Here is a 22,581-nt window from a genome sequence, read left to right as displayed (position 1 = left end):
CTGATACTGTCCAGCCATAAATGGTGCTGGGTTGAGAACTGCTAATAAACATGGCAGTTTCAGTGAGCTTAAGTGTACAGAATAATTTACGTAAACATTTAATCACAGCATTTTCTTGATCATGTTTTGTGTATTCTTTTAAACAAATCAGATGTATGACTAATCTTCTTTTGTTTGTCCCCACAGCTCTGCTTGGCGGGGCTGGTGCAGGTCTGGGCAGTTCTCTTGGGGCAGTCCCTGGTGGCCAACCAAGTGCTCCCAACCTCAACCCGCCGAGCCAGATCGACCCCAGCTCTATAGAAAGAGCATATGCTGCCCTGGGCCTCACCTATCAGGGGAACCAGATCCAGGCTCCGACTGCCCAGCCTAACATGCCCAACCAAGGCCTTCAGGGGCAGGCTGGCATGAGGCCTTTGAATCCAATTGGTGAGTTAACTTGATGTTTACTTGCTTCCCTTCTCAGGTATTTTCAGTAAAGAGATATACTAGTCTTTGTTTCTGACACTCAAAGCTAAGATTTTATTTTATTTTTTTGCAGAGGCCAGACACAAGCTTAGAAAGGCCTTCAGCTTTTAGAATTAGAGAATCACTTTAAGAAGTGGACACTTCAAGTGGCATTTCAATAGTTGCTTATTGCCAGCAGGAGCTATGAAAAGAACCATACAAATGTACAATTTAGATGGCTTCCAGTAAAAATGGAAGAGCCTCATGAGTACAGTCTAATCGACATCTGAAGAAGTGTGTTTCATGCCATGTAGCTTGATGACATTCCCAGGAAAAAAGCTTGTTGACTGTGTTACTATTGCTGGGCCAGCACAGTGGATATAGATATATTTTTCCATTGTTTCCGTGTGTAGGTGTAAATCCAATGGGAGTCAATGGAGGGGTGGGTGCTCCCCCTCAGAGCCAGCAAAGCAGTCTACTGCAGGATACCATGATGCATCTCAATGTGAACAGCCAAGGGTAAGAAGGAACACAAACACAATAAGAAGCCACTTGTCAAAATCCTTGATAAGAAGCACTGCTAATGGGTTTTCACTATTTTGGTCAGTTGTACGCTACACCATGCCACGCATTTATTTTTAAGAAGTCCTTAAAACGACACCTTCCTTGTCTGTTACAGTCTGATGAATGATGCTGGTGGGGTTGGTTCCATGCCCACAGCAGCCCCTCCTTCTGCCACAGGCATGAGGAAAGGCTGGCATGAGGACATCACACAGGACCTACGAAACCACTTGGTACACAAGCTGTAAGTATTAAAGAGGAACTCCATGCCAAAGTATTTGCATACATACATGCATGTTCTTGTTGCTTCCCCCAGTTTTTTGCCCCAACATAAAATACATATGTTTAAAAATTCCTCAAGACTGTTCTTTTTAAATTGGTATGCTTTGATACTAAAGTTAAGTCAAGTTGTCTAACTGTGGCCCCAGTTGTTGCCTCTCACACATACCTGCTTGTAGCCTTCACAAGCACTAGTGTAGAGGCTGTTTCATAAATGAACAACACATACATGACTTATGTGCTATATTCAGGATTTAACAAGATGGCAAGTGCAGCGAAGCAGTAACATTAACACAATAAATAGTAAAGATATGACTATGTATTTACTCTTCTTGAAGGCACTTGCACAGACAGTAGGAGAGCCTGTGGTAGTAAAACTGTTCCAGCAACACAGATACCCACACAGAAACAGTCCCAAAAGGGTTATGATTATCCACGCTAATAATATACTGTGTTTCTTCTGTATTTAGACTGAGACAGGAGTTAAAAATTAGATAATTTTAACCTTTTGCTTTCTTTCTCCTTTTGCCCACCTGCCCACAGTGTCCAGGCCATCTTTCCGACTCCAGATCCTGCTGCTCTCAAGGACCGTCGAATGGAGAACCTGGTGGCCTATGCACGAAAAGTTGAGGGAGACATGTATGAGTCTGCCAACAGTAGAGTAAGTTGCTCTCTCTTTTAACTGCGTTACTCAGAAAAAAGATGAGGAACTTGCTGGAAAGTTTTAAACTCAGTGTCCTTCATAGATCTGTCAGAAAATGTTACAAATTTCACACATCATATCACATTGCAGGGTGTGGCTGCAAATGTAGAACTTACGACACTGATGAAATACTGAATTAATTGATGCTTAGTAACTTGTCTTTTTTTGTTAGTTGTCCAAAGTTATCCAAAAATACTGTTGTAGTTGTATTTGAAAAGATGTTTTTTCTCTTTTTGTTCTAATTATCTTTGAGACATGCTACAATTTTCATTCCCTTTACCTGTTTTTGGCAGGCTGAGTACTATCACTTGCTAGCAGAGAAGATCTATAAGATCCAGAAGGAACTGGAGGAGAAGAGGAGGACCCGGCTCCAGAAGCAGGGTCTGGGCCTCGGGCCTGCTGGCATGGGTCAGCCCCCTACTGGACTGCCTCCAAGTGAGTGGACATGTAGCATATGTAGACTTGAATAAACTAATGTTACATTGGGCTGCATGCATTCATGTGGATGACTATTTAGTCTGACAGAATGTGACATTTTAGCATTGTTTTGTTTGCCGTACCTTATACAGTTGATTTAATGCAAACTGCAATGTGTGACTGCAGATTTGTCACTGCAGTACCATTCGTATTGTACTACGTTGATGTCGTGCGTTGTAGATTCCTGTCTGATTGTAATGACCTGTCAGTTTGCTTCACAGTTCATTTCATTATGCAAGATTTTCCAAATATAGTATCTTAGTCACCTTTGGGATACGGGTTATTTTACGAGTTGGTAAAGATCATACACACATCCTTCATGCTCTATACCACAGGGCTTTTGAAAAATAAATGGAACTGCATTTCCTGCTGTGTCTGGTCAGTGTTTTGCTGCCTCATTAGTCCAAATGCTGCTGATCTTTCCTGACCAAACAAACATTAAAAAAAAAAAAAAAAAAAAGATGAAACATTCAAGAGTTTGTACGAACCCCCCATGTTCATATAGGAAATTTTACATCACCATGTCTTCTTTGCACAGACAACAGTTTGACTGTCTTTTTCTCCTGCCCCTGTTTTTTACAGACGGCCCCCTCTCTGACCCATCAATGGTGCGACCAGCTGGACCAAATCAGATAGGCAGCAGGATGCAAGGCCCAGGTAAAAATTTTATCAGTTTATGGTAAACTACAAAATTTACACATTGTATTTGTTGTATCAGCCCAAATGTTGGCTTCTATCAGAGAGAATCAAACATATTTTCATGGGAGTGGCTTATGAGTATCAGACTATAGACTGTTACTTTGCCCCAGTGTAGACGCAGTGTTATGTTAAATACGCAACATCATAACTGTGCTATAGCACATTTGTTGGAACTATTTGATAACAAAAAACAAATCTTCTGTAGATTCCACATGAATTGCATCTGTGCTCGATGTCATAACTCTCTGTGTTTTGTCAGGTATGAATCAGTTCAATCAGATGGGGATGCAGAGGTCCACCCCCCCTCTCCCCATGGGACCATCTGGCAACCAGGTCAGTGCTGAACACAGTGCATCGCATGTTTTTTTTGTCTTTTTTTATGCCACACAAGTAAGAATTCACTTCAGTGAAATGTGTCTTCTTATGTAGTGGCTGCAGTATTTTCAGTTAAGAAGTGAAAATATAAAAACACATTTTAAAGTATGGGGAAGCAAATAATCACAAACCAACTTGCAAAAACACCGCTTAAACTAGTCAAACTACTCGACAGGAAAAGTGATTTAGAGTCCTTTGCAAGTAACCTTTTCATGCCCCTAGATGGGAATGGTTGGACCCAGGGTGGGGCAGCCCAACGTCAACCAGCTGCAGAACCAGTATCTGTCCCAGGGACAGTTTCCTGGCTCAGGACCGGGAGTTGGAGCAGCTCAGCCTGGGATGACCCAACCTGGAGCACAGGGAGGCATGGCACAGGTAAGGAGGCCTGCAATTCTTTCTCTTGTTAGTTTGAAATGTTTTAATTGTGGATGTGTGTCAAGATACCTTTTAGTCTTTATTAGGGACATAGGCTAACACTGAAGCACAAACATTAGCTCTGTCCTACACTGTGTCTACAAAAAGAGTTGCATTAGCAGCAGCAGCAGCAGCAGCAGCTAGTGCTTCATTTGTGTGTCTGCTAGGTGTGTATTCGGTCGTTGTGGTGGTATCCGGATATCAATTTTGAGATCCGAGTTCCCCCCTCCCCGGTTCATTATGAAAGTTCACACTGTAAAAATGCATAAAACGTAACTGTAGATATGTAAACAACTTATCCTCCATAGGAATTGTAGGTATATTTTTTCAAAAGCACAAATCATGACGTTAGGGAGCTCCCCCTCTTTATGGGAAGAATAGAGAAACCTGAGTCATGTCATTTTATACATGCTTCATGTTGTTCAGTTGTACCTTTTACTCACTTCGCTTTATACTCACCTTCTATCCTCAGACGCAGATGGGCACTCCTCCCTCTCTTTCGGTTGCTAGTCCTCTAGCGCAGCCAGGTTCAGCCGGTGGTCCCAGTGGGGTCTCTACAGTGGGGCCAATGGGTCCCCAGAGTGTGGGAGGTGGAGGGCCCAACTCAGCTGTCGGAGCCCCGGCTTCCTCAGTGACTCCATCTAACACAAACCAGCAGCCCAACTCCATCCCCCATTTAGTAGCCATGCGTGGAAGCTCGCCCTCCCCTGCTCACAGCCGATCGCCTGCTCACAGCCGGTCCCCTACTCCCCACCAAACACCGCCCAGACTAGCTGGGTCCCAGACGCCACAACCACACACCCCTAATGCACCGCAGCTGGCACCACCTTCAGCTCCTCAGCAGAACCAGCTTGGTCAGGGCCCTGGTTCCAACAAGCCCCTCCAGCAGCAACACATGGGGCCTGCTGGTTCGACCACTCCGTCTCACCCTGGACTGGCCTCCAGCTCAACACCGCACAGTAGTCAGCTGCCACGCACTCCGGTCAGTGTGATTTAACATTATATCTATGTTTTATTTAGATTATGATTGTGACTTTAAATACATATTAAGAAGTGATTCCTTTAGTCCCGTAGCAGTGACTTGTGCCTTTCAGGATTGTTTTCATCTGGTCCTGCACAGTATACTCAATACTGTGGCAAAGTTTTAGGCAGATGGGAAAATGCTGACAATGCTTGAATAATCATTTAAATATAAATTAAAAAAACAAATCCTCCTTGGTACATTGGTGTACAGTTTTCAAGCAGATAGATTGTTCCAAGTTTCTTAGAGAATTTACCACAGTTCTTCTGTAGATTTATTTTACGTCACTGGTTCAGTCCCAGTCTTCACTCCAAGGTCAAAGAAGAAAATTTCCACAAATCTGTGTTAATAGGAATGTGGCAGCACTTTGTGACATGTGCATAATGATGATGACAACATCAAAGCACATTTCATACTATTATGTATTGGGGACTTTTTCCCCAGGTTTTTTTTTTTTTTTTAACTTCACAGGAAAAGTACTTAAAGACCCACTCGTGTAAAAGTTTTTTATTTTTTAAAATTTTTTTTATCTCGCTATCATGTCCATATGCTGTTTTTTGCACACTAGAAGACACATTATGTACAAAATAAGCAGTCAGTGCCATGGTGAAGCATTTCCTCCTTGAAACTGCAGCTTACCAATGACGGTCTCAAAAACACAGACTCAGACTCCTGTGGGTTTGTACGTAACGGACCTAAAGAACGAATCCCGTATCTTTCAACCATCATTGTCTTTGATGATACAAGGCTTTCATTTTCTGTTTTGAAGATATACGTGGCTGAATTATTCTAATATTACAGCTTACCGTTCTGTAGCGGAGCAAATGTCGACCTCGATCAACACAGTCTAAAAGAAGCAATGGTGTAGAGTTGCATCCTGTCTAAGGCAGAAAGGGATCATTTTTATGGAATAAAACTTTCAAATATTTAACTTTGATACACAGTTCAAGTTTGTAGGAATTAACTCAACAACCAGAGAGGTACTGTACGGGAAGCCATATTTGGACTTCATCAGAAACACACCACTATTGAACTTGTAACTTGAGGTGTTTGTTTACCGCTTTTTTCTTCCAGGCTTCCCCTGGTAATTTTGTGTTTTACGTATGAGCTGTGGGTAATTCCCTCAGGCAAAATCTGCAGAAATGCAGACTTGCAGAAGGTGTGCATGGAGGGTTAAGAATGTCTTTAAGAGAGGCCTTATGCACTTGATGGTTTAACAATGGGACAGCCCAAAGCTCTTACGGGCCTAAAAGTCTTCGAGTGTGGACATTGGGATTGGTCCAGTGTCTTCTGTCTCTTCATGTAATCCCATAGTGACTCCATGATCAGTGCTCTGCAGGGATACCATCTGTTGTAGGACTCCTTGTTCTTTATGATCCTGGCTGTATGTTTGAGGTCACTGTCATGCTACAGAATGAATTTTGGGCCAGTGATACCTTCCTGATAACACTGTGTGCTGGATAAGAATTTGCTTTTCTGTCAGAGCCAAGGCTGTAAAATTTTGACTCATCAGTCCAAAGCACCTGTTGCAATTTTACTGACACCCCAGTTGGTGAGTTGCTTGGCTCTGAGACTACATTAGAGGAATGGCGTTGTGGCTGCAAGTCTTCATACAGCTCACTTTTCATCAGTCTTTTCTGGACTGTTGTGGGTGTACCAGCGTCCCACTGATTTCTGTCAGTTTTGAGCTGATGGCTCTGCTGGACATGTTTCAATTTCAACAAGAAAGCCAGCTTGGAAAGTCTGTCGTCTGTTGCACTCAGCAGACAACACCACTGTGTTTCCGGTCCTCAAACCTGCCCATTCTTTGTGTGTGTGCAGAGAAACGCGCTCAGCATATCTTGAAACACCTGTCTGAAACTAAATTTTCTGCTTTTGAGAGAACTTGCTGATGCATTATAACCTCCCTTGTGTTGCTGTTACAAAAGATGCTTGGATAAACTAGACACTTTACAGGACCCAACTTCATAGAATCAGTTTGGCTCAACCTACGTATTATACTTTTGTTTTTAGGTATACGTTATTGTATTTGGAATATGATCTGGTAATTGGTTACTTTGTTCAACAGCAAGCGAGCATCCCACATGAATATTTCACCATTTACAAAATGCTTGTTGGAAACTATGATTGAGACACTGTTGCAGAAGACAACTGTGTTACGACACATTAATCAATACTACCAAGGGATCATGAGACCACACATTTTTACCATTGCCTCTATTATGATTACACTGTGCAACCTGTGCATTTGTTTCTCCCATGTTTTGCCAATTGAGCTCCTTAGGACATTCATGACTTTGGTTTATCTCGTGGTTTAGTTGTTTGCTCCATTTCATGCATCACTGTGTCATATTTACTATTTCCATGCACCTGAGTTTGTTTTTGCATCTCTCTTTAGTTGTCCCAGAAGGGTTCATTCCCAGCAGACAGTCAGGCCTTGACTCCAGCCTCCGTCAGCAGCCTGGACACTTCCTCCCAGCAGCCGCAGTCGGACACCTCAACCGCCAACCTGGACCCCAAGATGGAGGTCAAGCATCAGGATGACGAGGAGGAGAGCGACGCCGGCAGCTGCTCCAAAGGAGGGAAACTCGGCAACCTCAAGACAGAGGAAAAGCCTATAAAATCAGAACTGAAAAAGGAAGAGTGTTCTGGAGAGGGAGGGAAAGGAGTTCCGATGGATACATCGACAACGACGCCGGCAGTGGGTGTAAAAACAGAAGACAGGAAACCAGAGGTGAAGAAAGAGGTGAAAGAGGAAGAGGAGAATTCGGAGGCGGTTACACCCCAGGCTCCAGCGAAGAAGAAGAGTAAGACAAATTTAGGTTCATCCCAGCTGCTGTCACTCTTAAGTATTATTGATCAAATGTGTTAGTTTTCACCAGGTACTTAAAAGAGTGGAAACTAATTTACTAATTTAAAATGAACCCATGCTGATGACTCTGATCTCCATCTTTTTTTCTAGTCTTCAAGCCAGAGGAGCTTCGTCAGGCCCTGATGCCCACACTTGAATCTCTCTACAGACAAGACCCAGAATCTCTGCCCTTCAGGATGCCTGTTGACCCACAACTGCTCTGCATTCCTGTATGTATCCCTGCTGAGGTTTAAGTGTTTTTTTATTCTCTGCCATGCATGTAAACTGCACTCTGACTTGCGTAGTGGCCTCAGCCTGTTTCATCTTTGCTGGAGATGGTGACAAATGTACCATCTCTTCATTGTAGCGACTTCTGTTGCTGCACTTGTCTAATTAAGTCAAACAAACGATGACAGTAGTTTTAACTGCTCATTTTTGACTCACATGTTGTGATGTTCCAGGACTACTTTGACATTGTGAAGAACCCCATGGACTTGTCAACTATCAAGCGAAAGCTGGACACAGGTTAGTATTTGCTACTATATATTGCAAACTGGTCATTCTTGGTGAACTTAATGGACTAGAACAAACTTAGATGTGGGAAGGTTGGTAGGTAAATTTGTGCACATATACAGAATAAAACCTGTTTTTTCTTTCATATGATTTAAAGGTTTAAATTTTCTTCATGTCTTTTTTTTTTTTTTTACATGTCTTTACATGTTTTTTACATGCTACTTGCTGGTCCTATCGTCTTTTTATGGGAGATACTGTAATAAGCAAGATGTCTTTAGTTTGCAAACTCTTTTTGCAACAAGCTTCATCCCACGGTTTGTGCTTTGGTGGCAGGTCAATATCAGGATCCCTGGCAGTATGTGGATGACATCTGGCTGATGTTCAACAATGCCTGGCTGTACAATCGCAAGACATCAAGAGTCTACAAGTACTGCTCCAAGCTGGCCGAGGTTTTCGAGCAGGAGATTGACCCCGTGATGCAGAGCCTCGGCTACTGTTGTGGGAGGAAGGTGAGACAAAGTGCTGCATAATTGGCTGAATGGAGATGGGGATGGGTATCAAGGACTGGTCCTAAATTGGTAACAGTTATCTTGAAAGCATTTGATGCTACTATTGGAATCATTCATTTCATTACTGTTCAGCATTTTTTCTGTGTGTCTAAACTTTTGCTAATGATGGCATGCTCAGTATTGTGCCACGGGTTATAACACCAAGTGTAACAATGCTAACGCTACATCAAGAGTTTCATGCAATGGTAGGAATACTGGCAAACTAAGATGTAAATATAGCTTCTCTGTTTTCAAATTTTCTGAAGAAAGTGGCCAAAAATATTGTGACCAGTCAACTGCTGTTAAAGAGATCCTTCATTAGCAGATAAAACAACTTCACAATCTCTAAATTTACAAAGTTACAATGACAACTGAAGCTTAAGCTCAACGTTAAGAACCTTTGCTCTGACACGTATATATGACATTTACATATTTATCAAACACTTCCTGACATCTGTTGAGGTGCCTGTTTTGAAGCGTCTAAATGACCTGCACACACATACTGACTCACTGCTCCTAACAAATGGGCCTCAGTCCGGAGTTTGTTTATCCTGTGCCAAGCATGTGAGATCGGCGGGCAGTCATTGGAAGATCTCTCACAAAAACAACCCTTGATCAAATGTTCAAATGTCAATTTCTCTCCCTGAACAACAATTAACAGCAAACCTTGATCACTTTGTTTGTTACAGAAAGTAAGTGGATAAAGGGCACATTGATTACTGGTGTGCTTGGTTGTAAATTTAATACCTTAAATTCAGGAACCATATCTATCAGGGTGCTGATTGTATCAATACAGATAAGGAGAGTGGAGGTGGATAGTCCTGGTTGGTCAGTAAGGCTGTAAAACTTTCCTACAGGCAGAGCAGCAGAGAAAAGACTGTTTTGTTTTCCTGCTTCAAAATCTTTAGAAGTTTGAATCCAAGGGAATAGCTGTTCTTTTTGGTACTGCATGGCCTGTGACTCTTATCAGCAGGTGAACAGAGCCATCTTTCAGAACGTTGTGTGTAAGACTATACCAGTTTATGAGGTGTGCTTTGAAGTTATGTCTATACGAGGAGTATGTCTGTATAAGCTGGTGTGTCTGAATGGTTTGTGTATGTTTCAGATGCAGAAATTAACTCTGCTCATTCACATCTGAAAATGGAAGCAGTGAAGTGGGTTCATAGCTAAATTTGGCCTTGGGCATACCACCGCGATATCACATTTCAGCTCTCATTAGACTCTGCTATTTTTGGTTTTGCAGACAAATAACAAAACTGATTGGCCCTTATTATGAAAGGCCAGCTGAAGGGTTCATTTCTGACAATGAGGCAAAGTAGCACTTGACATTAGCTGCACTGACTTTTTTTTTTTCTTTCAAAAATTAAGCAAACACTGCAGTTCAAGTCCCCTGTCACCATTTTCCACCAAATCAGTCGTGTTCTGTGAACTAGTTTTGTTCAGGATTCTTGCAGTGTTGGTGCTATGTGGGGAACCAGCCTGTGTTTAGAGCAGAAACATTGCAATGAAAGATGCTTTCGATGGATCAAGGGAGGGCGTAGAACAGTGCGCAAATGATGTAGACAGTATCTGCAAGATGACGGGTTACAGTGATGACCAGCGAGCTTTTTGTTTCGTTAATACAGAGGTTTTTATCCAAAAATCTAGCATTGATTAAACAAAAAATGCTTCTGTCTTCACCCTCTCTTTCCAACCTGTACAATATGACACACACACTGATAATGTTACAGTTCCAACTTAGGATCGAGGAAAACCTTTCACGTCTGAACCAATTTATTTTTGGTTGAAATTCTCTAAATGGTTCGAAATTAGGCAAAACTGAAACGAACCAATTAATCAATTTCAAATCGCAATTGGCTGTTTTCTCCAAATGGTTATGCCCTAATCTGCACCCATTCCATATGACTGCTTAAGGGCTGTGAGGGAGTTTTTACATGTGGAATATTTGTGTATGTTGATTTAACACTGTCGTTGTTAATGACATTTACCATGACAACAGGAGAGAGATTTAGCCTGCAAAGTGTGTATTCCTTGATCAGCAGAAGACGATGTCACTAAAGTTGCAATTGTTGATGGTCAAGAGATTAATATGTTTTTTTTTTGTTTCTTTCAATCAGCTGGAGTTCTCTCCTCAGACACTGTGCTGCTACGGAAAGCAGCTGTGCACTATTCCCCGAGATGCTGCTTACTTCAGCTACCAGAACAGGTATGAAAGGAAGGAAACGCAATGTAGAGTAAAGGGAAGATGATGAATGCATGGGTTAACAGAAGAGATTTTATAGAAACTATTTAACGGACCAAACGTACACGTTGAACTGAACTGTATTCCAAGAGCATGAGGGAGATACCAACTGTTTTATCGAAATGTTGATTACATTTTGTTTCCCTAAACACTTCCCTTCACTTCATGTTCCCCGTTTTTTGTTTTTTTATACCTCCATGTGGTGCCTAATGCACTGGCATTTTAACAGTCTGTCCTCTTATCACATTCTTTAAGTTGTAGAAACAACTCTTTAAATAGTCGCCCAGCACAGAATGTTTGAAACACTATTCCTAAGTGTTTACAGGCAAAGCGGAGAAAATGTCTAATTTCTCTGGACCTGAGACTTTACATAAGATCATCTTCTGAACTCTGCACAGTAAACGTGCGTTTTCTTTGCGGATGAAGCAGCAATAATGCTTTAATTTTCTCGCTGCTCTTTCCACACGGTGGCATTAAGCTTTTCCCGTTATACCCGTCTTGGTTTTTTTTTTTTTTTTTGTACATGCATGAAAACCTTACTGGAATGTGAAAGGACTGACTGTAAAATGAACTGCTTGAACGAACAGCTGAGCAGTTGTCTGTGCTTACTTGTTCATCTTTGTTCAGTGTTTGTATTGCGTCCTGTGCTATAACTTCCTGCTCCCGTTTGGCGCCTGTTGATTCTGCTCCTGCTCTGTTAGCTGTGATTGGTGGTGGTTGTTGCTCATCCTCTCAAATTGCTAATCTGTGCTTTGCCTCGGCTCTCTGCTGTGTGTTGTCTCGTCTTGTTCCGGGTCTGTATGACTTGTCCGTCCTCCCTTCCAATGGCTGTGATATCAACATTGGCTTGCTTTTTGCCTTGACCAACCATGCACCTCCCAACCCATCCCCATTCCCTCACCCCCTCAAAAATCATGACTGGCTGTTGCGATGACGACTTCCCGCTGTCCTGCGCTCCTCCTTCCTGCACCTTCCCGCTTGCTCCGCTTGTGGCACCCTGCCTTGCCCATGTCCTGTACCGTTTGGTGACTGCCCTCCCGTGCGCTGTCTGTGATTGACTGTGCTGTGGGGAACGGTGTAGTTCACCAAAATTTGGGCTTCTTGCTGACAGGTACCACTTCTGCGAGAAGTGTTTCAACGAGATCCAGGGAGAGACGGTTTCCCTGGGTGACGACCCCACGCAGCCACAGACGTGAGTATTCGTCCATTTGTTTAGCAACCTTTAAAACTTTTTTTCAAACTGTTCATCCTGGCATTTTTTCATAACTTAACCTGAGTCACTTTGAGCAGTCACTACTTATAATATTGACTACATGCTTTTTAATGATGTAGCCGTTACTCAGCAGTCCTTCCTCTGCCTTTAGTCTCTGCCTCTCCCAATTGTTTTTAATTCACGTATTGTTTTGTCAAAAGAAACCGTGTTGGCATCTTAATTTTTACACTGTTCTACTTGCTGTATCTTCACTGTATTGTCTTGTTGTTCTACGTGTTGTCATACTTTCTCTGTAATAATTTCAGATCAATTAACAAGGAACAGTTTGAGAAGAAGAAGAATGACACACTGGACCCTGAACTGTAAGTCAGGTGTAATATCCTAGAATTGTGGGGAAAGAAACATTAAAACAAAATCATTTGAAGGACTACAGATGTAATTACATCTTCACTTCTGTTCCTGTTTTCAGGCTTGTTGAATGTATGGACTGTGGGCGCAGGATGCATCAGATTTGTGTCTTACACAATGAAACAATCTGGCCATCAGGGTGAGTGGCTTTTTTTTTTTTTCCAGTTCAAAGTTTTGTTGGCATTTGTTAAGTTTTTTTCTTCATGTAATTCAACCGGTTAAACTTGTTTTGTTTTTTTTTCTATTGTGTTCCACAGTTTTGTATGTGATGGCTGCTTAAAGAAGACAAATAAGACAAGAAAAGAGAACAAGTATTCTGCCAAAAGTAAGTAGCAATGCTTCTATCCACATTTGCTCTCCCTTTTCATACAGAATAATTGTGTGCTCCTGCTTTAACCTGTTCATACAAAATCTGCTTGCGGTATTGTAATGGGTGAGTTTAGCTCTCATCTGGTTGCTCCATATGCATCAGTGTTTCCTTGGTCAAACATTGTGCAAAACCAATGAAGTTTAGTTTAACTCTCTCATGCTGGCTAACTTACTCTTCAGAAGCACACCTAAATACAGATTTGAAATAAACCAAATTCAGATTTTGCATCGTTGCAGGTTTAAGTCGTCTTCTCGAGGCTGTTTTCACAGTTGTTGACTAACTGTCACACAGGGTTACCACAGACGAAGTTGGGCTGTTTTCTGGAGTCGAGGGTGAATGACTTTTTGAAGCGTCAGTCCCACCCGGAGTCTGGAGAGGTCTTCATTCGAGTGGTCCACGTCTCCGACAAAGTGGTGGAGGTCAAACCAGGCATGAAGTCCAGGTAGAAAACCAAACACACACACACAGTCTTCCCATTCAGAGCTGCAGATCCAGCCTAGTTTGCTTACAACAGCGTTCGTCTGTCAAAAGGATAAAGAGGTTTTAGAAATTGCAACTAAATGGAACCTTGCAGCTTGGTCTAAACACTGCTAGGAATTTAGTGTTCATGTCAGAGAAGAAATGTTGGTATTCAGAGTCAAATCATGTATTTTACTGTAAAAAAAACAAACTAAAAACAGTTTAAACGGCAGCTTTTCTACTTTTAGAAATTGTTTTTGTTAAATTTCACATTCTCTATGTTTACTCTTTTTTGTCTCCAGATTTGTGGACAGCGGAGAGATGTCAGAGTCTTTTCCATACAGGACAAAAGCCCTTTTTGCATTTGAGGACATTGACGGAGCAGACGTCTGCTTCTTCGGTATGCATGTTCAGGAGTACGGATCTGACTGCCCTCAGCCCAATCAGAGGTAAAGTTATCACCGTAATAGAAACATTATTTTTACCAAATGCCTTTTTCCTACTCTTGGAAAATATAATTTTTAAAAGGTTGTATTATAAATTCATTACTATGCAGTTTTGATAAATTAATATTTCCTGCTTCTCTTGCTCAGGCGAGTATACATCTCCTACCTGGACAGCGTGCACTTCTTTCGGCCCCGCTCTCTAAGAACAGCAGTTTACCATGAAATCCTCATTGGCTACTTGGAGTATGTCAAGAAATTAGGGTGAGCACTGTTGCAAGAAGGAAAACTTTTATTTTGGTTGTGATTATGTGAATGCTTATGTAATTTTTATTCAGGCACAAAGTTTTCTTTTGCATCGTGGTCATTGTTAATGCTCTCCTGTGTGTCCTCCTCAGCTACACCACTGGTCACATCTGGGCCTGCCCGCCTAGTGAAGGGGACGACTACATCTTCCACTGTCACCCTGCAGATCAAAAGATCCCAAAGCCCAAACGCCTTCAGGAGTGGTACAAGAAGATGCTAGACAAAGCTGTGGCAGAGCGGATAGTGCACGACTACAAGGTAAAGGAGCAGTAGAAAACTTTAGAGAAATAGTGATTTTTGAGATTTAGGATTGAGCAACATGCCTTTCTTTTAGATGCACACTTCTCTAGTCTCTAAGCTTTTTAGAACAACACTGAAGTTCAGTGTACATGTACTATGTTGGTAATAACTGATTGGAATCATGGCCATGCAAAACACTAACTTTATTATTTGTTTACTCCAAAAGGATATCTTCAAGCAGGCGACAGAGGATCGTTTGACTAGTGCCAAGGAACTGCCTTATTTTGAGGGTGACTTCTGGCCCAATGTGCTGGAGGAGAGCATTAAGGAGCTGGAGCAGGAGGAGGAGGAAAGAAAACGGGAGGAGAACAGCACCTCCAACGAGAGTATTGATGTAAGAATGAATCACTCGTCATTGTTCTTCAGTCTATGTACATTTTGTGTGAGAGATTGGGGGGAAAAAGTGGAACTAAAGGTTGTCACGATGAAAAAGACTCAACTCAAGTTTATTATTTGTTTTATTTATGTTTTCCTTTTTTTTTTATTTTTTTATGTCTTCCAGGACACAAAAGGCGACAGCAAAAATGCAAAGAAGAAGAACAACAAAAAGACAAGTAAGAACAAGAGCAGTCTGAGCCGAGCCAATAAGAAGAAGCCAGGGATGCCTAATGTTTCCAATGACCTCTCACAGAAGCTCTACGCCACTATGGAAAAACACAAAGAGGTAAGAGGAAAAAAATGACACATTTTGGGCCTCTCCATTTGTAGAGGGCGAGTTGTGACAAATCATTGTGTAAACTGAGCAGTCAAGCTGCAGTGGTGCAGTGGAAGTATTTGTTCTACTGCACCCCAGACAACATGACAAGTGAAGTAAATTACTTGAACTGCTTTTAAAGGTTCACTAACTCTGTGACAAACACTGCATTTCCTACAACTTTTTCACAATAAGCACCTTGCAAGTTCACCAGTGGAGTGCTTTTAATGTGAAACGGCAACAGTTGAAATGGTTTGGTGTGCAGCATCACTTAATACAGCTACAGTTTGACTGTGGTAATCAGTCAGCAGTAAAATAAGTCTAATACCTCAAATGCAAACAGGAACACAGAAGGAACAATTACCTCCAAATCACAGAGATTCAGACAGAAACTACTAAAGTAATGAGAGTTAACAGACTTTCAAAAACAGAATATTCTTTCAGGTCTTTAATCTTTCGTTTAGCAGTTACTCACACTTAAATTGCTCTGCATCTTATCAGTCTTAAACCAATAGAAGTACTGGAATTAGTGGAAAAGGACTGGATTTCAACACTTAGAATTCAGACTCAAGGTTTAATTCTTTTCAAAGATTCCCCCTCACCCATCCCTCATCTCTTCTCTCCTCCTTTTCCGGTCCTAGGTGTTCTTTGTGATTCGGCTGATTGCAGGCCCCATGGCAAATGCCTTGCCCCCTATTTCGGACCCAGATCCCCTGATGGCATGTGACCTCATGGATGGTCGTGATGCTTTCCTGACGCTGGCGCGTGACAAACACCTTGAGTTCAGCTCGCTGAGGAGGTCCATGTGGAGCTCCACGTGCATGTTGGTGGAGTTGCATAACCAAAGCCAGGACCGCTTTGTTTACACTTGCAATGAGTGCAAGCACCACGTGGAGACTCGCTTCCACTGCACCGTTTGTGAGGTGAGTTAATGAAAGGAGGTTGCTTTGATGAGTCTGATTTGCTGTCAGAGGTCAAAACAAAATAAAAAGCTGTTGTGTTTTTATGCCACTGTACCACTTGGAGTATTTTACATTTCTGACCCTCACTCGTATCATCTGTTACAGGATTACGACCTCTGCATCACATGTTACAACACTAAGGGCCACGAGCACAAGATGGAGAAGTTAGGCCTTGGCTTGGATGATGAAAGTAGCAACCAGGCTGCTGCCACCACTCAGAGTCCTGGAGACTCCCGTCGCCTCAGCATCCAGCGCTGCATCCAGTCTCTCGTCCATGCGTGCCAGTGTCGAAACGCAAATTGCTCTCTGCCATCATGCCAGAAGATGAAACGTGTTGTTCAACATACAAAAGGTTGCAAGAGAAAAACCAATGGCGGCTGCCCCATCTGCAAGCAGCTTATTGCATTGTGTTGTTACCATGCAAAGCACTGTCAGGAGAACAAGTGCCCTGTCCCGTTCTGCCTAAACATCAAGCACAAGCTTCGCCAGCAGCAGCTGCAGCACAGGCTGCAGCAAGCTCAGATGCTGAGAAGGAGAATGGCCAGCATGCAGAGAGTGGGCCAGCCCAATCCTGGAGGACCACCTGGAGGCAATGGCCTGCCCTCCCCTGGAGCCAACAATGGAGCAACAGGGCCTGGTACCCCTACGTCTGTTGGTACGCAGCCTCCTACTCCCCAGACACCCACCCAAGGGAACATGCCTGTACTCTCTCAGCAGCAGGGAGTTGGAATGGGTGGGATGGGTGGAATGGGGGGCATGGGAACTCCAGGCCAGCAACAGCAAGTTCAGCAGCCAGGTGGAAACATCCCCCCTCAACACCACCTCCATCAGTTTCAGCAAGTGGGTGGAGGCGGGATGATGAATTCTCCTCAGCAGCAGATGGTGCCTCAGCTCCAGCAGCCTCCCAATGTCCAGCAGCTCCAGCAGCCGCAACATCCTGGTGGTTTGCCTCCGTACAACCCCAGACCACCTGGAGCATCTCCTCTCCACCAGTCTCTGGGTAAACCTGGACTGGGTCCTGCCACCCCACCCCAGCAGCAGCAACAACCCAACCAGGGCCAGGGGGCCATGCCTGTACAAGGCCAGCAGCAAGGGCCGCCTCTAGCTGCCGTGGAGACGGCCCTAAAGATTCAGCGTCTAGCAGAGACCCAGAGACAGATGGCTCAGGCCCAAGCCCAAGCGCAGATCCGTGGCTTGGGACAGGGTGGCATGATGGCACCACATCCTCACCACCAGAACAGCCAGGCCCAGATGGGAATGCCTCATATTGGGGCCCAAGGCATGCCCCCCCAGGCTCAGGGAGTTGTTGGAAGGACTATGTTAGACCCACAGCAACAGGGAATGCTAGCTGGGATGCAGCAAGGTGGCCCTCAGCCACAGTTGCCGCCTCAAGTTCAGCAGCAGCTCCAGCAGGTGCAGCAGGCAGGTGGTGGGCAGCTTCAGCCAACAAACCAGCAGTGGGGCACGGGGGGACCAACCATGAACCCACAGCAGAGGCCAGGCATGATGGGTCACATGGCACCACAGCAGCCAGCAGTTGCCCAACAGCAGCAGCAACCGATGAATCAGCAACAGCCTCAACCAGGAAACCGTGGGTTGATGCAGGTAATGGGTGTATCGGGAGGGGCAGCAGGGTCACCTGCTTCAATAGCAGGTGCAGCTGCATCAGGAAAACTGCCCCAGTCAGCACTACAAGAGCTCGTGCTAACACTGCGCTCCCCAAACACACCCTTACAACATCAGCAAGTCCTGAACATCCTCCGATCCAACCCAACCCTTATGGCCGCTTTTGTTCGGCAGAGAACAGCCAGGTATCAAGGTACTCAGGGTGGCCCTGGGGGACCAGGAGGGCCTCCACAAGGAGGTCCTGGAGGTGTGAGGTTCCAAGGGGCTCCTGGAGGGCTGCCTGGTGTAGGAGGGCCTGGAGCCAACCAGCTTGCTAATATGGATGGACAACAGGTTAATGTTAACCAGACAGGTCAGCCAGGTATGAATATTGCTCAGGGCGGAGCAGGGGGAGGGAATATGCCCACCATGGCTCAGCTTCAGCAGTTACAACAGCAGCAACAACAGCGTCCGATGTTGCCGGGAAATCTACAGCAACAGCAAATGGCTGCGTTGCAACAGCAGCAGCAGCAACAACAACAGCAGGGAGCAATGCAAGCAGGGCAACAAGGCAACATGGCCAATATGACTCCACAGTTCAGAGAGCTGTTGATGAGAAGACATCTGCAGCAACAGCAGCAGCAGCAACAACAACAGCAGGGAGCAATGCAAGCAGGGCAACAAGGCAACATGGCCAATATGACTCCACAGTTCAGAGAGCTGTTGATGAGAAGACATCTGCAGCAACAGCAGCAGCAGCAACAACAGCAGCAACAAATGGGAAACCACGGGCAGTTCCAGCAGCCACAAGGACTCCAGCAGCAGCAAGGCCAGCAAAGTTTCATGCAGCCTGGCCAGGGACAGCCAGGGATACCGCCGTCTTCTCAACCCCAGCCTGGTGGTGGAGGTGTAGGGGTTCCCCAGCAGCAGCAGCAACAAGGGGGACCACAGGGTGGACCAGGACAGCTAGGCCAGCAGCAGGGCTACTCTAACTCCATGTCACAAGTCGCTGCAGCGCTCCAGCAAAGGCTTCAACATCAGATGCAGATGCAGCAGCAGCAACAGCAGCAGCAGCAGCAGCAGCAAAATCCAATGGGTGGTCTTCAAGGACAGGATGTAGGGCCCAGTGGCGGTGCTGGAGGACCTCCTCTCCAGCCTGGCCAAGGTGGAACGGGGCCGGGGCAACAACCGCAAGGTGGAGTTGGTGGAGCAGGTGGTGGGCCACCACTGCAGCAGACATCCCAAGGCATGCTTCACCAGAACATCCACCAGAGGCTCCTGCAGCAGCAGCACCTAGGAGGAGGATCTCCAGCCCAGCATAGCAGTCCTATGAGTCCCCAGCAGCAGATGGCTCAGTCCCCCCACCCGCACCTCCAAGGACAAGGAGGACTCGGTCCTGCAGGATCGCTCAGCAGTCAGGTCAGGTCACCTCAGCCCTCACCGAGGCCGCAGTCGCAGCCTCCGCACTCCAGCCCGTCCCCACGCATGCAGCCCTCCTCCCAGCCTCAGCCCCAGCCTTCACCTCATCGCATCTCCCCACAGACCCAGACAGGGTCACCGCACCCAGGCCACCTGAGTCAACACCATCCCAGTATGGCACCGCCTCCGCAGCCCCAACAGCAGCAGCAACCAGGTAGTTCTGTAGATCCCAGTCAGTTCAGCTCAGACCAGAACTCTATCATGTCTCAATTGAGCGTGATGACAGGGATGCACGGAGGACAGGGGGGACAGTCGGACATGATGGGTGGGAATAGTAACAGCAGCAGCAACAACAACCAGGAGCTGGGGACGAACATTAACCACAACCTTATGTAGCCTTGACTCCAGACTGTCTTTCTGTCTTGATGCTCTGATCTGTTGCCCCAAATGACAAACTGCCATGAAAGGAGAGCGAGACGGGACTACGGCTTTGGGGTTTTAGAAGTTTTTATTTTTTATTTAAATATTTTTGTGATGTATAAATATGAACTGAAGCTTCCTTCCTATGGGAGATGCAACATCAATCTTAGAAGTCAATAAATGAATAAATTAAAACAATGGTAAGTTATTGCTGTTAATATTTATCTATATATTTTTGCCAATTGTGTACAAAAAGGTGGAAGGGCAGTGTTTCAGGTTGAAGATATTTCTTCAGTATATGACACAATATTTTTGGGGACTGAGAATTTTGCCTTTTTATGAATATTTTTAAGATTTTAAATGTGGCTAAAAATTAAAGTGAGTTGACATGATGTACCTTTTTTATTGTTTTGTTTTCCTCCTCAAATACCCAGTCATGATTGTATCTATTTTGCAGAGAGTACGTTTATTTTATTTCTATATTATTATTTTGTTCCCTCGATGAATCGTTAAACAAGCATCAACATATCTTCCGTTACAGAAGTTGTCTTCTGGACAGTTTTCACAGAAATGTACATTTTACGGTGACTGCAGCAATTTACATATATAGAATTTATTTAGTTTGATTAGGTGGGTGGGAGGGTGTGTTAAATGCAGTTTGATTTTTTTTTTGACAGCTATCTTAGGTTTGTTTTTGTTCCTTTTTCGTCAGGTTTGAATTAAACCTTTACAGTGTTTCGGGTTGTGGGTGACGCTATCTGTGGATTTGGTCGTATTTTTCTGCAAACAGTGGCCACATCTGCAGAACTTGTAGAAATCTTTTTTGCACCCGTGGGCCCCTTCTCCACCCCCCTCCATCTTGAGTTCTCCTGTGAATGTGCACACTTTCCTTACCCCACTACACCACCTGCAGATTATGGAGGGATGAACTGTTGATGCCTGATTGTGTAGCCGTTGTATTTTACCCGTTTGGAGCTGGCCGATGTTTTAAAAAAAAAAAACAAAAAAAAAAAGGTTGTGCGTGTACATATTTTACAACCTTGTTTGTGAACTGTGATGTGGAGAAGAGATGGATTTAATGTTTTAGGGCTGCAGAGGTTTAAGAAAATCCTGCCTGTATCCTCGACCCCCAACGGTTTCCCTTTAAATACTTTTCTCTCGTTCCCCCTTTGTTCCTCATCCTCATGACTGCCTCTCAGCCACAAGGTTTAATTCAATGTTAGTACTGTACAAATTAAGAAATGGTGGACTTAGATACTGTTTTTTTTTTGTAATGAAAGTGAAAGATGTAAAAAAGTGTACATACTTTAAAACCTTATGAGCAGAGAAGTTATTTTCTGCTGCTTGTTTCCCCTTGTTTGATTAGATATTTGCTGTATGTGTAAAAGAAAAACGACAAAAAAAAAAAAACTACAGAAGTGCTCCTGAGCTACTGTACAGTATTGAGATTTTTTCTAAAATGTACAGTATGGGGTGTAGTAGGTCACAAGCACCAATGCGCCTTTTTCTGTGTATTTTTGACAAGGTTTTAGGGAGGAAGGGGTTATCGCAACAAGTCACACACCTGAACAATCTCAAAACCGAGACATGAAACCTGCGCGAAGTCGAGTCGCAGCAGGGCTTTGATTACAAGGTGTGATCTGAAAGAGTTAAAATTTGGTCATTTAGCTTTTTATGGAGAGGACTGAAGACACAATATTCACATGCTCACTATTTTTCTCAAAAGGTTGGGCTTGCTGGGTATGGGGAGGGAACGCATCAGAACCAGGTGGCAATATATCTTGAGACTTATTTTATAAGAAAAAACAAGGAAAAACTGTCTTTTATATATAGATATATTATTTAATTTTATTTTTTGGAAATAAAACTTGAAGCTACAGGAATTATTAGATAAAACATGTTTTGTTTTGTATTAAAGATGTTATGGTGATGCAAAAAGACACTGCAGACAGTCATTCAGTTTGCCCTGGGGAGGCCGTGGAGTATATTATACCATCCTTTTTGAAGAAATGTTTCATGTACATGAATATAGTTGTAAACATACTGAATCACTGTACAAACTGATGGCAACTGAACAAATAGTTTTGTTTTTATCATTTCTTTTCCTAAAAAGAGACTGGAAATAAGACTATTTAAATATTTGTTTAGTATTCAAATGGAATCTTTGACCACTTTTTTTTTGTTCCTCTTGTTAACAATTTCGGTGCTTGCTGAGAGAAAGCAAAAATAACTGTTGCTCCATTTTCATTAGTTTCTTTCTTTTTTTTCTTTTTTTTTAAGTTATTTTGGTGGTCTGATTGTTTTTTTTGCCAATAAATTAATTGTACAATAAAGTATGTTTGTACCATTGGAAAAATACTTGAGCGTTGCCTTGTTTTTCACGTTTGTGTCATTTTATGCAGGTGAATAGATGAAAATCAAACATGTATTTCAGCATCACTCAGAGGAAATTTGTGGTGTTTAAAGGGAAGGTTGCCTTTTATTACAATTTTAGTGTTTAAGTTGAGTCAGATGTACAAAGTCGTTAGGCAAAGATCTTCACTAACCCAAGTTTACTGAAGAGATTATTTTTCAATTAAAAGGTAATAAAGATTGTAATATATAAATAATTAACTAGCTACCAATTAGACATGTTGTTTCCATTGACATCCTACTGCTTGTTTAACAGAAACCACTGACAAGTTAATGTTTCAACCGCAAAATGTCTTTTGTGACCAGTTTGCTTGATCTCCGCTCTAACACATTCTAAGAAATGGGGAACGTGTTCAACTGTCTCGGCCTCAAACATCCAGTGTTGTCCAGGCTATGGTTTATTTACTGATTAATAATAAGGACGTATTGGGGTCTCTTGTGAA

At 43.4% G+C, this 22,581-nt stretch overlaps 1 protein-coding gene across 2 annotated transcripts in view; it reads left to right on the top strand.

Annotated features, from left to right (window-relative positions):
- Positions 1-22,084, top strand: part of LOC103371563 (histone acetyltransferase p300-like) — a 28,124-nt gene extending 6,040 nt beyond the window's left edge. For both annotated transcript variants that reach the window (XM_008300930.1, XM_008300929.1), the window contains exons 6-31: positions 187-426; positions 858-963; positions 1,124-1,249; positions 1,828-1,945; positions 2,281-2,422; positions 3,047-3,121; positions 3,423-3,496; positions 3,761-3,913; positions 4,425-4,934; positions 7,372-7,780; positions 7,936-8,054; positions 8,286-8,349; positions 8,671-8,846; positions 11,003-11,091; positions 12,239-12,319; positions 12,646-12,702; positions 12,810-12,887; positions 13,006-13,073; positions 13,410-13,560; positions 13,880-14,026; positions 14,171-14,284; positions 14,419-14,584; positions 14,793-14,960; positions 15,129-15,290; positions 15,962-16,243; positions 16,388-22,084. In XM_008300930.1, the coding sequence (XP_008299152.1) occupies positions 187-426; positions 858-963; positions 1,124-1,249; positions 1,828-1,945; positions 2,281-2,422; positions 3,047-3,121; positions 3,423-3,496; positions 3,761-3,913; positions 4,425-4,934; positions 7,372-7,780; positions 7,936-8,054; positions 8,286-8,349; positions 8,671-8,846; positions 11,003-11,091; positions 12,239-12,319; positions 12,646-12,702; positions 12,810-12,887; positions 13,006-13,073; positions 13,410-13,560; positions 13,880-14,026; positions 14,171-14,284; positions 14,419-14,584; positions 14,793-14,960; positions 15,129-15,290; positions 15,962-16,243; positions 16,388-19,702 (7,190 nt within the window). In that variant the 3' untranslated portion in view covers positions 19,703-22,084. The remainder of the gene's footprint in view (positions 1-186; positions 427-857; positions 964-1,123; positions 1,250-1,827; positions 1,946-2,280; positions 2,423-3,046; positions 3,122-3,422; positions 3,497-3,760; positions 3,914-4,424; positions 4,935-7,371; positions 7,781-7,935; positions 8,055-8,285; positions 8,350-8,670; positions 8,847-11,002; positions 11,092-12,238; positions 12,320-12,645; positions 12,703-12,809; positions 12,888-13,005; positions 13,074-13,409; positions 13,561-13,879; positions 14,027-14,170; positions 14,285-14,418; positions 14,585-14,792; positions 14,961-15,128; positions 15,291-15,961; positions 16,244-16,387) is intronic.
- Positions 22,085-22,581: the final 497 nt, after the last annotated feature.

The sequence above is a fragment of the Stegastes partitus genome, unplaced genomic scaffold, assembly GCF_000690725.1.
Source record: "Stegastes partitus isolate 25-593 unplaced genomic scaffold, Stegastes_partitus-1.0.2 Scaffold1610, whole genome shotgun sequence".
Lineage (NCBI taxonomy): Eukaryota > Metazoa > Chordata > Actinopteri > Pomacentridae > Stegastes > Stegastes partitus.
This window is presented reverse-complemented; position numbering and strand designations above follow the sequence as displayed.